Source organism: Festucalex cinctus, chromosome 14, assembly GCF_051991245.1.
Source record: "Festucalex cinctus isolate MCC-2025b chromosome 14, RoL_Fcin_1.0, whole genome shotgun sequence".
NCBI lineage: Eukaryota > Metazoa > Chordata > Actinopteri > Syngnathiformes > Syngnathidae > Festucalex > Festucalex cinctus.
The window spans coordinates 19,201,677-19,217,099 of NC_135424.1; the positions used below are offsets into that span (position 1 = coordinate 19,201,677).

Consider the following 15,423-nt stretch of genomic DNA (forward strand, 5'->3'; position numbering starts at 1 on the left):
CCTCATTCAGACAATAGATGGGTATCCATGTTCCTAATTCCCGTGTGTTGACATAAATTAAAATGATGACTTTCTACCACTTTATAAGTGTATCGACTGCACAGTAAATGCCAGTCTCAAGTGGGACGACACGCCGAGATGAGGCCTTTATGGATGGCAGAGCACGCTGCATTGATTGCACCGCACACCAGCCCTTCAATCAATGGGCCGCCGTTGGTGAGCTGTGCGTGGCTGACAAAGAATAATGAATACATGCAAATGGAGAAAGTTTAAAAATAGATCTGCCTAGTTGAGTGACAACAGTTCATTAATTTAAACAGTTTGCCATCATTTTTTGAGGGGATCTTTTGAAAGGACGCTTGCTTTGAATGTAGTTTTTGTCACATACAATATCGCTCATTTGTGCATGATTACAAACATGTTTCCTATCAATTTATAAGCACATGCGTCCTTGACTTATTTGTAATTACACCATCTGATTACCACACGTGTGACTAGTGATTTTGAGGCTTAAAACTGATACATTCACTCACCAGAAAGAACATGATACACATGTACGTTGTTATGAGATCCAATATAAACACGATAGCAAATATGCTTTTACAAAGTCAATCAATGACCAACACCGTTAAATTTTACAATGATCATGAATAACTAAGTTGTCAGTCTTTCGTTGTATACTCAATTCCTAGCAGCTGACAAACATTTTGGATGAAAAACTATTTGCTTGTGCCTGTAAAAACGAATAGTCATAACAACTCAGATATACTGTATAAAACATGTTTCAAGCGACCTATCTTGTCATTGAAATGTAGACTTTTAGGGTTACAAAAATATTAAGAATTTTCCATAAAGCTGAGTGTCTCCACTATTTCATAAGCATTCCATAAAGTATAATTGTTATACCATATAATTTCATGCAGGGAGATAGCAGCATACTGTCATGTACGTTTTTACATGAAGTTATGATGAATATTTATGAATGAAGAAATAGAATCTAGTTTTATACTCGAGTAAATTGTGTTTTACCAGCACATTGAAGTCGGTCGGTGAAGGTGGGGTACCTTCCCCGCCCCGACTTCGCAAGTGTGATCTCCGAGTTCAAGGGGGCGTCGGTTTGAAGTCGGAAATGTCCGACTTCCAACTTACCTTGAAGACCCTTCCAGTGTGCCGTCACATTTAAGTGCGCCCCTTGCGGTGGAGGGCAGGGCATCAATTTGTTTGATAGCAGCTAGAAAGCTAAGATAGCTTGAAAACTTCGATATACAGCAAGACAAGTATATCTGGACACAAACGATTTTATGAATGACAATTTACACAATGAAAGTAGTGATCAACGTACTGTTTCAAGCAAAAACAACATACCTTAAGCTTCCGCTTCCACTTTGTCTTCCAACAAACTCCTTTTTTGTAGCTAGCGACTCCAAACGGCTGGTTTCAATGAGTCGCAGTAATGTAGTGTCCTACTTGGGACGTTTTCTGTGACACTTGACATATTTCCCCACCTTTTAATGAAAACGCTCGCCGAAAATCAAGGTCTGTACATTCATTTGTTATGGGCTGTTTGCCCTCCGTGAGGCGCAGTGGAAGCTATAGTGACGTCTGCTGGAAGGGTCTTATTGGCGTGCGTAAAGTGCATTTATACAGGTAAACTGTAAGATTACCGATGATGTAGTCGAGCTGTACCGGAGAGGGCACAGCAGCTGTTCGCCATAACGCCCAGAGAGACGCAATGCGTTCACAAACACGGTAGACTTGACTTGTCCTGGCGCCAAAATTGAGATGCGCCCATTTTTACGCCGAGTGCACATGTGCCTGTCTACCCAAATAGAGCCCTCAGAGTTTGTCATGTTCAAACATAATGGTGGCTATTTTAACGAATTTTAGAGCCATAAATGACCATTACTTGGAACAATTGGATTAGTCATCTTTATTCTGTAGTGACTCATGCCCACCATGAAGCAAAGGGATTGACAAGACAAAAACAACAACAGTTAATCCTCTTTCCATAGATGTTGGCAAGAAGATGATTTTTGGGTGGTTTAGTTCTGTTCTGTTGTAATGTGAATAGTGAAAAAGATGAAGCCAGCACAAACCTGTATATTCTAATTTGCATTTGTTTGTTTACTTGTACTGCAAGTGCTTTTATACGCATATTAAATATATTGCCCTATAATTTCATCCGGTATTCATCGCAGGGTGTGAGTTGGAGCCTGAGTTGATTCTCTTCCTCTATAAGCAAACACTTCATTTTGACAGATCATTAGCTAGACATTATCTTTCATTAGGCGCCTCTGCATTATTTATTCAACACCCCGAGGACGCTTGTGCACAATTACTGACGTTCACACTCACACAATAGGAAGCCCATCCACGCAGGATTAAATCAGTGACTGAAGTGACACAATGCATTTGACCAATGTTTGCGTGACATCATGGAGGCTTCATCTGACCTTAACGGGCTTTGTGCTCACTGCCATGACACATGCAACATATAAGGCTCTATTTTTGCAGTGGGGCAGGATGCCAGCGGATTAAAATTTTTGGGCATGTTTGCCAATTTGGCCAACTGGGCAGCACCAAGCAGACAGAATGTTATTGGAGTTTGAATGTACTTGTAGGCTAAATACTACAAACATAGCATATTTTACCATAATTCCATGCGGTATTATAACCTTGCTCTCGCAAGATGAATTCTCGCGGTATTTGTGAGTTCAAAAACTCCAGAGAATACCTCTTGTACCGTTCCCGCTGATAACCACCGTTCCCGAACCACTGGTGGTTGGAACCAACCACAGAGTGACATTGTGTTTGGGGGCGGGATATGCAACTGTGACAAAACCAGGAAGCCAGCGCCGACACCAGAGCTAACAAACAAACCTAACATGGACGTTTGGACGCTGCAATTAATTCTGTTCTCACAGAATTACTCACCGTTTCTTTGTTGAATGTTGAACAGCGAGAGGTGCTTTGTGCATTTTTAACTGGTAAGATGTTCGTGCTTTTCCCCTCTTCGATAAGAACGAACACGAAATTTTCACCCGTGGCCGTGATTGGTTAAAACAAACGTGTAGAAGGTCGCATCGTCCAATCAGCTCCAATTATAGGACAGAATGTTCCGCCTTTTCCCGCCAAAATTACTGTGGATCGGTACCAGATGGATATGCAATATCATCTGGCTATTGCCAGGTTAACTGTATTATATAGAAAGAGGAAACATAAGATGGCCGCCATGGTACTTCCAGATGACGAGTAAGAGGCATTGACAGATCATTCATATGTAAGTACGTGACTTGCGAGTACGTTTGAATTTATTTGTGAGTAAGTTCCAACGTGCTCGTTAGAACGTTAGATCTTATTTGCAATACGTATTTAAATACTTTTGAACATTTTTGCAAGTCTGTTAGGATGTACTTGCCAGTACTCCACATTGGCAGTTTCGTGCTTCCATATTATGGAAATCATGTTATGCCCGCAACATTGAATATGAGCGATACATTAAAAAAAAAAAAGAAAAGAAAAAAAAAAAGTCTGTGATATAACAGCATCACTGCTTGTTCATGACCAGAGGAGCTGGCGGACAAGTCTAATGTTAGCCGGAAGCTAACGTCTTCATGCTAACACCCCAAACCCCCCACACACCCCAAAAATGAATGTGGCACGGTAACGTCATATCCGGTTTGGCTACAACAATCGCCCTGCTCGGAAGAGTTTTGGTGTACAATTCAAAATCCATGAAATACACGATTAATATGGAGTCACGTCAAGTTTATTTATTTAGCCCTTAATCACACAAGTCTCAAAGGGCTTCACATGCCCACAGTTGACAAATACCGACATCCCCTGATTGAACCACAAAATGGCAAGGAAAAACTAAAAAAAAACATTAAAAAAATGTATTGATTCAAAAAAACGTTCATTATTTGTGACATGTATATTTTATTGTTAATACAACATATTAAAATTTGTAAAAAAATAAAATAAAATAAAAAAATAAATATTGCATACACTATTAAGCCATCTAAAGGAATGTTTGTCATTATATGCTGCTGGCGTAGATAGATGAGCAAAGATATACATATAAGGAATTAATGAATAATAATTTTCTAAAAATTACCAATAAGTGAAACTGGATCATTTCCCGCAACACCCCTGATGATCTTTCACGGTTCCACTATAACACATCCATTATACAGATGGTCGTAGTAATTGGACAGACAATGTGTTTCACAGCAGATATGAGCATGTAGCGGTAGCGTTCAGATGGATGCTTTTAAGAGCCTCATGAGAGGAAGTGACTGCATCCTGATAATGCATCCCAACTCGCCACAATACAAAAGTATCAGCAGCAACGCAACTTTTTTAAAAGCAGCCTTTGGCGATGTTAATGGGACAATACATTTGGGGGGCAAAAGGCTGGCGCAGTTTATGGCCCACCAGACTCCATCCATCTGTCCTCTCGGCACATCGGCACTTTGCCTGTTGGAGCTTTCCATCATATCCAGCATGTTCCCATAAGCCTTTGCTCGTCATCTGTCTCTCGAAAGGACATTTTCTTTCTCCCACCCCTCCACGACGGCCATGTCATCTATCATGCGTGTGACTTTATGGGCCCTCTCCTTTACTGATGACTACTTAACCGTCCACAGAACCATTTGTGATTGTAAGTGGTTGTCCGACGCATTTGGGCTTTTGTTCACAGATTGAAAACAAACATAAGAGAAAGACAATTAATTGTGTTGACAGAAGCACATAAATGATTCAATGCTGTTAGAAGATATTGAATGCAGAAATGCAGATGACATATCAAGATGAAGTGATGTGATAAACCGCTCGTCAATTGTTTTATGGAGGAAACCTGCTCGGACATGGTGTCTAGCGCCCATTTCTGTCTGTCTTTATCTAGATTGGCTTCCACAGGCAAATGCTGGATTTAAGATTGCATTACTCTCCATACCCATCTTGGCCAAAACTGTGGTAGGCAGTTATAAACTGCGATTGATGCACGCACGCTATATTAGCTATGAATATTAATACTTCTTTCCTCTGAGATTTGAGAACTATATTTACAGTTGGATAAGTAAATCCGTTTCAGTTTTATATCGTAAACAACAGCTTCTTGGACCACTGAGTAACAGTTTCATGCCACAGGACAAATTTGTTGGATAGTTCACTATATAACATTGCATTATGTGCTTGAATATGTCGTGTGATATTGTGCTATTGTGTTCTGCATGCCGCTGGCTTTTTACACGACACAGGAGAAGTTTATAGAGTCCAAGACATGACTCGGGAAAATCTTCATATTAGAAAATGGTGCACATCACTTTCTCAATCAACAGTATAGCATTACTTACTCTGTGGGCTTTATTTTTACAGTGTAAAGTCAGACACTGAACATAAAGCAAAAGTTCCCAGCAAGGTTATAATGGTTTGGGATTTTTAATTATATAAATTTTTATTTGGTTTTGACTTTTGCTTTCTAAATCCAGTTAGTTGTAATAATTAATTAATTAATTATAATATTTTTAGAATAATTTCGTTTTTTTTTTTTAATTTTGTTTAAAATGCTTCATTTTATTTAAAAAAAAAAAAACATAAAAAAACAAAAAGTCACTATAATTTAACTACAGTTCCCAAATGACTGTTCGACCTTACTTCTTATGTACGGCCAAACAATAATACCGAAATAAATACATTTAAAATGAACCCGAAAACTTGCATACAATACGAATTGACAAAAAGGAAAATAACTGACATTATCGCTATAATTACAGTCATTAATTTTCATCCATCCATCCATTTTGTGAACCGCTTATTCTTTTTACAAACATACAATATCGTTTTAGTTAATGGTAGTTTTTGTTTTTTACTAAAAGCGAAAAATATAGAACTAAGAGCAAATTTTCATTTTCATTTGACATTTTCAGGTGTTATGACATTTTTAGGAAATTAGAATGCTACTGTTAAACCACAACATCTTTATAAAGGCAAGATTTGCAGCTTCCGCTTTGTACCGGAGTGTGTAAGTGTATTTAATGTTGTTGAGTTAGTTTAACAGAGTGGTTATTATCTTCAGTAAGGTCAGGGTTGTAGGACACTCACTCTGTGCCTCTGAGGAAATCCCCCAGAATAAAGATGACATCAAGTGGCATCACCCAGGCTGACACCTGCTCCTACCCGCGAGTCCGGGTCCCCTTCGGTGCCGCTACACTAATCGCAATGTGGGAAAAGAAAGGAAAAATATTGACACATGTAGCCTGGAAGCTAACGTTTGACTCACCCTCAATGGGAACATCATGTTGCAGTGCTACGGAGGATGTGGGGCGACTGCTGGATGGAAAGTAACGCGAGCAATGAGTGGAAATTAAGTGCAAAGCCACTTAAGATTAAGCTCAAGTGAATACAGTGTCGCATAGTTACAGAAAAGGGGAAGGAAAAACATACATGGGGTGTACAACCAAATTCTTCGCTATGGCTACGTTTTATTGAAAGCACGAGCTTCGTGCTCAGTTTGTTTATTTTACATCAGGCACATTGTTGGGCAGCTAAAAGGTCCTTCGGTGTGCCATTTTACATCAGGCAGATTATTGAACAGCTAAAAAGAGGAATTATTGTCTCTGATGGCAGCGTGCAGCGATATTCGTGGCAGTTTCGACCGTGTGCGCAAGCTATGTGGCGACATTAGTGAGGAAAATAAGAGAAACATAACAAACAATGTCATGTGGGAAATGGTGGTGACAAAATGTAATTTAGCATGACGGAAGCGTAGGTAAAATAATGTTGACGGACAGTGAATGACATTCACTGTCAGTCCTAAAATGGTGGCTGTGATTTTGTCATGACGGAAGCTCGGTTAAAATAACATTGACGAATTGGCGATTACATTTTGGTTCAGCTTGAAATAGTGACTGATTCACGATGACGGAAAGTGTGTCTTGACTGACGATTGGCAAATGAATGATGGATGCTCAAAATTCATTGATGCGCCCACCTTTTGTTTTTATCTAATTTATTACTTTATTTACTCCTTTAATGTTTAATACTTTAATTATTACTCGTAAAAGCCAGTTTACTAGGGAAAATTACGTAAAATTGATTCTTTCCTGTAAGAAAATGGTACTAAAAGCATAATTGCCAATTAATGTCATCTTTTCCTCTGTCACACAAATCAAAGGAGAAGGTGTCAAACCTGCATTTGAAAGCAAAACACGAATTCATCACTTGAACTGCTTGGGGACTTGATGTGATTGGCAGCCAGTCAGACCTCCATAGAGCGTTTTATAAAGGTCACGTTTCCAAAGAGGATCCTGTCCTCCACATCTCCAAATGACAGACATTTTTAAGATGACCTTATCACTTTGCTTTATGACTATGAGCTGTCTTTTTTTTAATTTTTTTTTCAAATCTTCCTGTATTTAAATAAAATAATCACACAGGTTACAATCTTCATAAAGGCTCACTAAACCATAAGTAGTGTTCCCTACAGTCTAGCTTCAGTTTACAGTATAGGCAAAAGTCATAATTACTTGATGCATAGTAAATGATCCATCCATCCATCCATTTTCTTGACCGCTTATTCCTCACAAGGGTCGCGGGGGCTGCTGGCGCCTATCTCAGCTGGCTCTGGGCAGTAGGCGGGGGACACCCTGGACTGGTTGCCAGCCAATCGCAGGGCACACAGAGACGAACAACCATCCACACTCACACGCACACCTAAGGACAATTCCGAGCGCCCAATTAACCTGCCATGCATGTCTTTGGAATGTGGGAGGAGACCGGAGTACCCGGAGAAGACCCACGCGGGCACGGGGAGAACATGCAAACTCCACCCAGGAAGGTTCGAGCCTGGACTCGAACCGGAGACCTCAGAACTGGGAAGCGGACGTGCTAACCACTCGACTACCGTGCCGCCCGCATAGTAAATGATCTGATACATAAATAAGGTGAACATAACAAAAGTAAACCACTTAAAACAAATTCAATTTATCACACCTTAATTTCAGGCACGGGCTAATCTCTCTAGCACCTGCAAACCTAATAAAGGGAATGTAACAGATCCTCGAGAAAAGCGAAACAAAGCTATCGAAAACGGTGATTTGCATTCCTCGTTTTTCATCTGTGTTTGTGTGCGTTGGTGGTTGTGCTTGTCTGTTGTCAGTCACTCAGTCAGTCAGTCTCAGAGGACATCATCAGTCTCTCGGGCACTGGCGGCCGTGTGGCCGAAGTGACAGCTCAGCGCTGGAGGACAGTGTCTGCAGTGAAAAATGAAACCAAGTGTCATTCACGCATTCGAAGTGCTTTTTAACGCTGCTTAACAAGGAGCCTTTTACTCTCTATTTCGGGAAGCTGGGGGGCACCAAAATACCACCAGTGACAGCTATTTGGATGGTAATCTTCCTTTTCTGCTGAGGTTGCACACAATATTCTCGGCAAATGTTCCATTTATGAGGAAGAAAACGTTTCTTAACCACAATGATTTGGCACTGTTGCCATAGGAATTTCATTGAATGTTGATTATTTGTTCAATCTATCATAAAACTTAGATAACTGTGAAGGCAATGTTTTAACAGTTTAACACATAATCGTACACCGTAAATGGCAAGGTTTTTGTTTTGACTTTGGTGGTTTCACCATAATTCTTGGATCGAGGTGGAGGTGATTAAAGACTTGATTTGAATGCACAAACACGCACCTGTTTTTGCTTTCGGGCTCTCAGTAGTGATTTGTGCTCTTAATATTCATAGTTCAGTGCCAAGGGCAGGTGACTCACCTTGAGGGTGTGCTCAGAGCCAAAGGGTGCATTTCAATGCTTTGATGCAAGCTCCTTCACCCACTTTTCCCCATTTTCATCCTCATTCCAATTCAGACTTTTTACCAGGCTTTTGCAGACATCAACATAGTGTCTTGTAGGTTCTTGTTAAGGGAAACTGAAGTCGCTTGATTTGCATTTCATAACTCGAGCAGCTTCCGATCACATGCACAGCTGAAACTGTAAAAAAAGTTTTCATATGTATCTAATGTATATGAATGTTTAGAAATTGATGATGCAATATTGCAATATTTATGTGTCCATTATTTGAAACGTTTTCTACAGATAAATGACCACATGCAAAAATATTGATTGAAAATAAGCCCTCACTTTGCTAAATTGTTGGGTTCAGTATATGTGGGTGCCGTGTGTACATCCACTGTCAAGTTTCATCATAATTCCATCAGTGGGCACCCTGCAGTTTCAGACGGCGACTCGCTTATTCTCCTTATTTGCCGCGTGCATCATCGACGCAAATCGATCCAATGGCTTCCCTTTTTCTCGCCCTCGCCTTCATTTAGAATCTGGCTCTCCTCATCTCATTTTATTCAGCGCAGACAGAAATCCAATCAGTGTCCAATCGACCATATCTGTGAAATATTTTGTTGGTTTTGGTTGACAGCAAAATGGAAGCCTTTGGGTTATTGGGGCCCTCTTGTTTATCTCAAATAGACAGAATTCAAATGAGGAAAACATTCCGAACTTTAAGTTAATGATATTTTGCGGGTAAAAGAGGTCCTTTGTGTTCACACTAGTCAAACGCTGCTGAGTTTTTCCTCCATCTTGTTCAAACTTTTTTTTTTTCACAATGTGGGTGGTGGTTTAGAAGTGTCTGGTGATCATCCACAAGTAGAGTTGACATTTAATTAGACAATCAAACAGTATAAATGTAAATAAAGTCCACACAGACAGCGAGCCACTCACACTGGCGCCACTTTGCCACATCTCTCCATAAGCCAATACAACATGCTTGTGTGAGGTGATTGTGACATAAAACTCAAAAATGGCCGATAAGGAAAAACTGAAGCCCAAATCGACGATCACCAATTGAAGAGCTGAAGAGCAACTGGTCGTATTTGTCAAGGCTTGTGGGGGATTGAGGACCCAAGTGGAGGGGAGGTAGAGGGAGGAGGCCGAGGCAATGTACAGACAAAAAAAGGGCTTTATTAAGTATGTAAAAATAACGTGGTGCACAAGGTGCAGACAGGAAACGACAAAAACAAAAGTCCTAAATCAACGCAAACTCAAATAAGGCAAGACGGAAGAAACTGCAAAACGTGGAATCGACAATGGACCAACAAGAACTCAACTGAAAACAAGTGACTAAATACACACAAACTAATTACACAACAAGTGACACCTGGACAAGACACACGTGGGTGAGGGAACTGATTGGCTGAACACAAGGGTGTGGGATGACAAGCACAGGTGAACATGATCACACTAAAACGAGACACTGACAAGGAAAACAACTGAAGTGATCAACAAAGAAACCATAACAAAAACCCAACCCAAACCATGACAGTATTGCATGTTTGTTACATCTCAGAGTTAGCAACCTGAACTCATTCAATCCCAAAAACGTATAAATACGTTTTTTAATACTTTGTCCTTCACTCCCCAAAACATATTTATGTTTATTTATTTATCTTTTTTTTTTTTTTTTTTTTTGATACAGCTTCTGGCATGAATAGGTCATTTAAAGCAATGGTAGTTATAACAAAAAACGGCCAGCAGGTGGAAGCAGAGTATAAGAGATCAGCCAGGGCCATGTTGCAACAACAGGTTTGTGAATAATGATGAAACTGGGCTATATTCTAATGCTAATTGCTGCAAAACGGAAACAGATACAAATGGTTTTTTTTTTTTCCTGATGAAAGAAGAGAGACTAATCTTTCTTTTGGTAGGTTACATGTGTTTATAGCAATAGAATAGATTAAACTGTGGACCTTGCAAAATCAGTCAAAATTCAGTAAAACAGCCGGGAGAGAAGGGGGTTGCTTCAGTAAAAATGGCTGGGAGTGAATGAGTTTTAATGTACATATACCAGATAAGCTAGCGACTATATTTTGAAAAGAGGAGACTTGGCTCAGCCTTGACATACTTAAATGATAATCAAAATATGCTCAAATATGTCATATAACTTTTTTAACGTATGCCTCCTATGTAAGGGTAGAAAATGAAAATCATAACTATTATGATGTTTTACTTGACAAATGAATAAATTATACAATACTCTAAGCCAAACCTTTCTGGCTCTTGACATTTTATTTTTCAAAGGGGCGATCAGGGATCGAACTCGCACCCATCAGTTTGTAAGTGTCGAGTGCTATCGGCGAGTTAATATTCTGGGCTACCTATCCTGCACAGGACCATTTTTCAACACTCAGGAAATGAGGTATGTAAAAGGCTGACCTACTTTTTACTTTTTGCAAAAAAAAAAAGAAAAAAAGAAAAAGAAAATATAGCAATAATAACATGCACACACAAAACTTGCCTTTCTTTTTTCCCTAGCCCCCTTGCGACCGACTCGGCAGCAGTCCGCGGTCTAGCCACGGTAACCACACGGTGCACTCCGCCTCATTTGTCGCACAATGAAAAACGGACAATTTAATGAATTTATAAACCCCCCTCCCGGACATGTGCGGTTTCCATAAGGCGACAGAGGCTCTTTAGGCCTCGGAGACTGGGGCGGGGAGCTCCACCCTGTGTGGGGCCTATAAGCACCATCTGGGCCATTTGGGATGGCTCCTCTCTCTGTGGCTGTGAGCTGTCAACCCTCTCAATGTGGATGAGATTCCCTTGGGTGCTTTTCCTCACATGGTTTCTCTGTGTCTCGCCATGTCTTTTTTGTTTTGTTTTTTTTGTTTTTTTTGTTTTTAACATAGTTACAGGTTATGTGTGTATGCGGGCATGCTCGTGGCGACAGAGTGGGTTTTCTTTTCATGTTGTGTACTATGGATGTTTTAATTGCATATCACTTTGAGTTTTTTTTTTATATATGAAAAGTGCTATATCAATAAAGTTTGATTTGATTTCATTTAATCTTGCAGTGTCCCACACCACAGGTGGTCAGGGAACGAATTCAACACGTATGTCAAGCCACCACTTTCTGACATTTTATTAGTTCCATGAGATTTTCTAGAATACATTTTAAATAAAATACATTCCCTTGGCTTGATAAAGGTTAGGAAACAATGTAGTCACCAAAACACGAGGACATTATTTATGTTTGTGCAGTTCTCCGTGGTTGTGAGATTTTTACCGTCATTTCAAGAAAAGGAGGGACCGACTGCTTTTGTAAAGCTCGTGCGCGCATATCTGTGTGTGGTGTATGCGCGCGCGCGTAATGCTCGCGAGGGCGATCGCAGACGCAGCGCGCGACTCAGCAACAGACGCACGGAGAGAAGACGGTGGTTTGCACGCCTCGTGTTTCGAAGCTCCATGGCTGGGCAAATGCGGCTCGTTAACAGGTGTACGCAATTTGCTTAAAAGAAACTGAAAACAGGCATTGTCACACACGCAGGGAAAAAGAGCCAACAGTTTCCGACCTCTCCCCGGCGCGCTCGGAGGAAGAGCAGATTTAAAAGAAAAAATGAAGAGCAAGAACCGCGAAAGCTTGACCGACTCCCGGGAGCTGGACGGCTCGTACGACCCGCTGACGGGTGAGTGATTTCCACCTTTGGGCCACCGCCGGGTGTTGTGTGATTATAAGTAAGATTCAATATGTTTTCACAAGGTCCTCTTAATTAACTACAGGTGGCTGCACGCTCATACCTGTGTTGCACAAGTCACTGTTTTATTGACATACGACGGGTCGGTGGCCGAATGGCTGGTTATAATTATCAGGTTGGGGGTTCGAATCCATCCTGTGTGGAGTTGGCATCTTATTGGTTCATGGCGACCAGTCCACCTACCTCCAAAGTCAGCTCCGGCTTACCCGAGCCTTGAGTGAGGATTAAATTAATTGATTAAATATTGGGGATAGGCATTTTGGCACATTTCTTTGATTGGTAAAATCAACAGGCATTTTTTTTTTCAGTGTTTTTAGTCTCATCAAAGTGTGTTGCCCTGAATGAAATTCAAGCCATAAATTTCTTAGAAACCTTGTGATTAATACTTTCAAAGATGTCTAAAGAACTGAAACCTAAAACCACAACAATGCAATTTGCAATGGGAAATAATGTAAATCTTATTAATCAGTGCATTACGCACTAGTCACAGAAAAATACAGAATAACATCAAGCAAATATGAAAGAACAAAAAGAAACCTGTATATCCATATAGAAGTTGGCAGGTGAGTGCATGACTGCTCATCGCCACACTCCACATCTCCACACACTCGGTGTCAAACTCAAGGCTTGCGGGTCCACCTCATTTTATGTGGCAAATTATGCACGTGCATTCAGTGACTTTGTGTTTTTGCTCAAATACCGAAATTGCAAATTGTCTTGACTTTTAAAAATGTTGAGAGGTTGCAAGCATTTTTGGTTTCCAATCCCACATTTAGAATTTTTTTTACATTGTTTTCAGTGGCCTCATCAATTTGTTGTTTAAATGTAAATTGAAGAGGCAATAAAACATTTATTTGGATTCACAAGCTGAAGGAAGGAAACCTAAACTGCCATGTGGCCCAGGAGTTTGACACCCCTGGATTAAATGCTTTGTCAAATCGAATGCGGCTCAAGTTTACTCGTCACCAAATAAGTCATACTCATTAGACTTCTAAATTAAATCGTTCAAATGCATCACATTAGCTAACCTGCCACTTTTATAACTCTTAAACAAAACCTGTCAGTGTTTGGTCTGTGTGGCTTTGCAGACTGTCGGTTCGAGCCGAAGCGTGTGGCCATATTGTTTTTTTTTTTTTCAGGACACAAGCTTCCGGACAAAGGCACATTTTAATTTCCATAGCGGCTTCCGGAAGTGTCCCTCTGGCTAGCTGTACTTTGAGTGGACAATCTGCTGCAACATACTTGTTTGACTGTTAATGTTTGCATCTACAAATGCATATTGGGTCAAATAAGACCTGGTCAGTTGACATCAAAAGAGCAAAAAGAAGGTAGAAGCATAATGTTAAAGAATCCAGAATTGTCTTTAAAAAATATTTCCATCCATCCATCCATTTTCTGAACCGCTTGTTCCTCACAAGGGTCACGGGGGGCATGGGCAGTAGGCGGGGTCCACCCCGAGCTGGTCGCCAGCCAATCGCAGGGCAACAAAATCTTGAAATTCAATGATAAATATTATATAATATCCATCCATTTTCTTGACCGCTTATTCCTCACAAGGGTCGCGCGGGTGCTGGAGCCTATCCCAGCTGTCTTCGGGCAGTAGAAGGGGTACACCCTGAACTGGTTGCCAGCCAATCGCAATATTACTGGTACCTAAAGTATGAAATAAATAAAAATAATTAAATAAAATCATTACACTAAAAATAAATAGTAAAAAATGTAAATATATTTTCTTCTTAACAAATATACACATCAATCAATTATAGCCTAATCATATTTCTGATTATCAATAAAATTCTTTAAAAAAAAAAAGAAAAAAAGAAAAAAAAAGCCCATCACTATTTTCTTCCTTGACATGGTGACTTTAATACAATTGGATTGAAAGGATGATGAAAGCATATTGAATCTATTCATGACAATGTTGCATGTTTGTGATTGTTTTGTTGGTGACTGCTGTGGTTCGAATTGCGATTGTTGCTGACCAGGCTGAGTGGTGGGAGTAGGGGGTGTCATTGTTGCTAAGATGAACGATGAGATACCTGGAATTTTTTTATTTTTTATTTTTTTTTTTTTAACACTTTGGCTTAACACGCATTAATCGCCTGAAGCTTATTATTTATGGACATAAAAAAAAAACATTACCTCAGAAATTGGATATGAATGCTCAGAAATTATGTTGTAGGAAGAAACATTTTTCTTTTATCACAGCATATCCAGATATTGTGCAGTTTTTTCATCTTGGTGGAAAGCCCAATCATTTTGTTGTTGTTGTTTTGTGGCACACTAAGTGTGAATGCTTGAGACCAAAATTGTCTTAAGTGATATACAGAACATCTGTGTACACTTTTGTATTCTTTATGGAGTACAGGAGAAAAATGTGAATCCTCATGGGATGAGGAATCCCGTGATTGCCATTACACCACTCATTTAATGGCGTGCCATGTGAGCGTACCTGTGCATCCCCCACAGTGAGCAAACATCTCTCCCGTGGGATGCTTTCCCTCCGTGCAGCCACCTGAGGTCATAGCTCTCAGCCCTCCCGGCTAATGTGAGCGCTGTTGAGTGCCATCTGCCTCAGCAACATTCCCACCTCATGCCTGAACGCACCTCTGGCTTTGCAGAGAGAAGACGTGCCATCCCAGGCAGCTGTGCCCCCCCCCCTGCTCCACAGTGATAGTGTCATTTAAAGCCTCTTAAATGACATTGACAGAGAATTGGGGGGTCATTTGCCAGTTGAACCTTGATTTACCGGACCCCAAAATCAGCAGGCAGAAAATAGTATCCCGTCCACTCAAAACAGCGCTTCTAAAGTAATTGTTTATGTCTTTTAGTTCCAGAAGTAGCTGCAGTTTGCGACATATAGTAAATGGCGCCGTG

The 15,423-nt window shown here is 40.3% G+C and overlaps 1 protein-coding gene across 1 annotated transcript in view; it reads left to right on the top strand.

Moving 5' to 3' along the window:
* Nucleotides 1-12,169: 12,169 nt before the first annotated feature.
* The window catches only part of LOC144001019 (A-type potassium channel modulatory protein KCNIP2-like), a 113,259-nt gene continuing 110,005 nt past the window's right edge, over nt 12,170-15,423 (top strand). Inside the window, exon 1 of the mRNA XM_077494938.1 lies at nt 12,170-12,477. Coding sequence (XP_077351064.1) covers nt 12,408-12,477 — 70 coding nt within the window. The 5' untranslated portion in view covers nt 12,170-12,407. The remainder of the gene's footprint in view (nt 12,478-15,423) is intronic.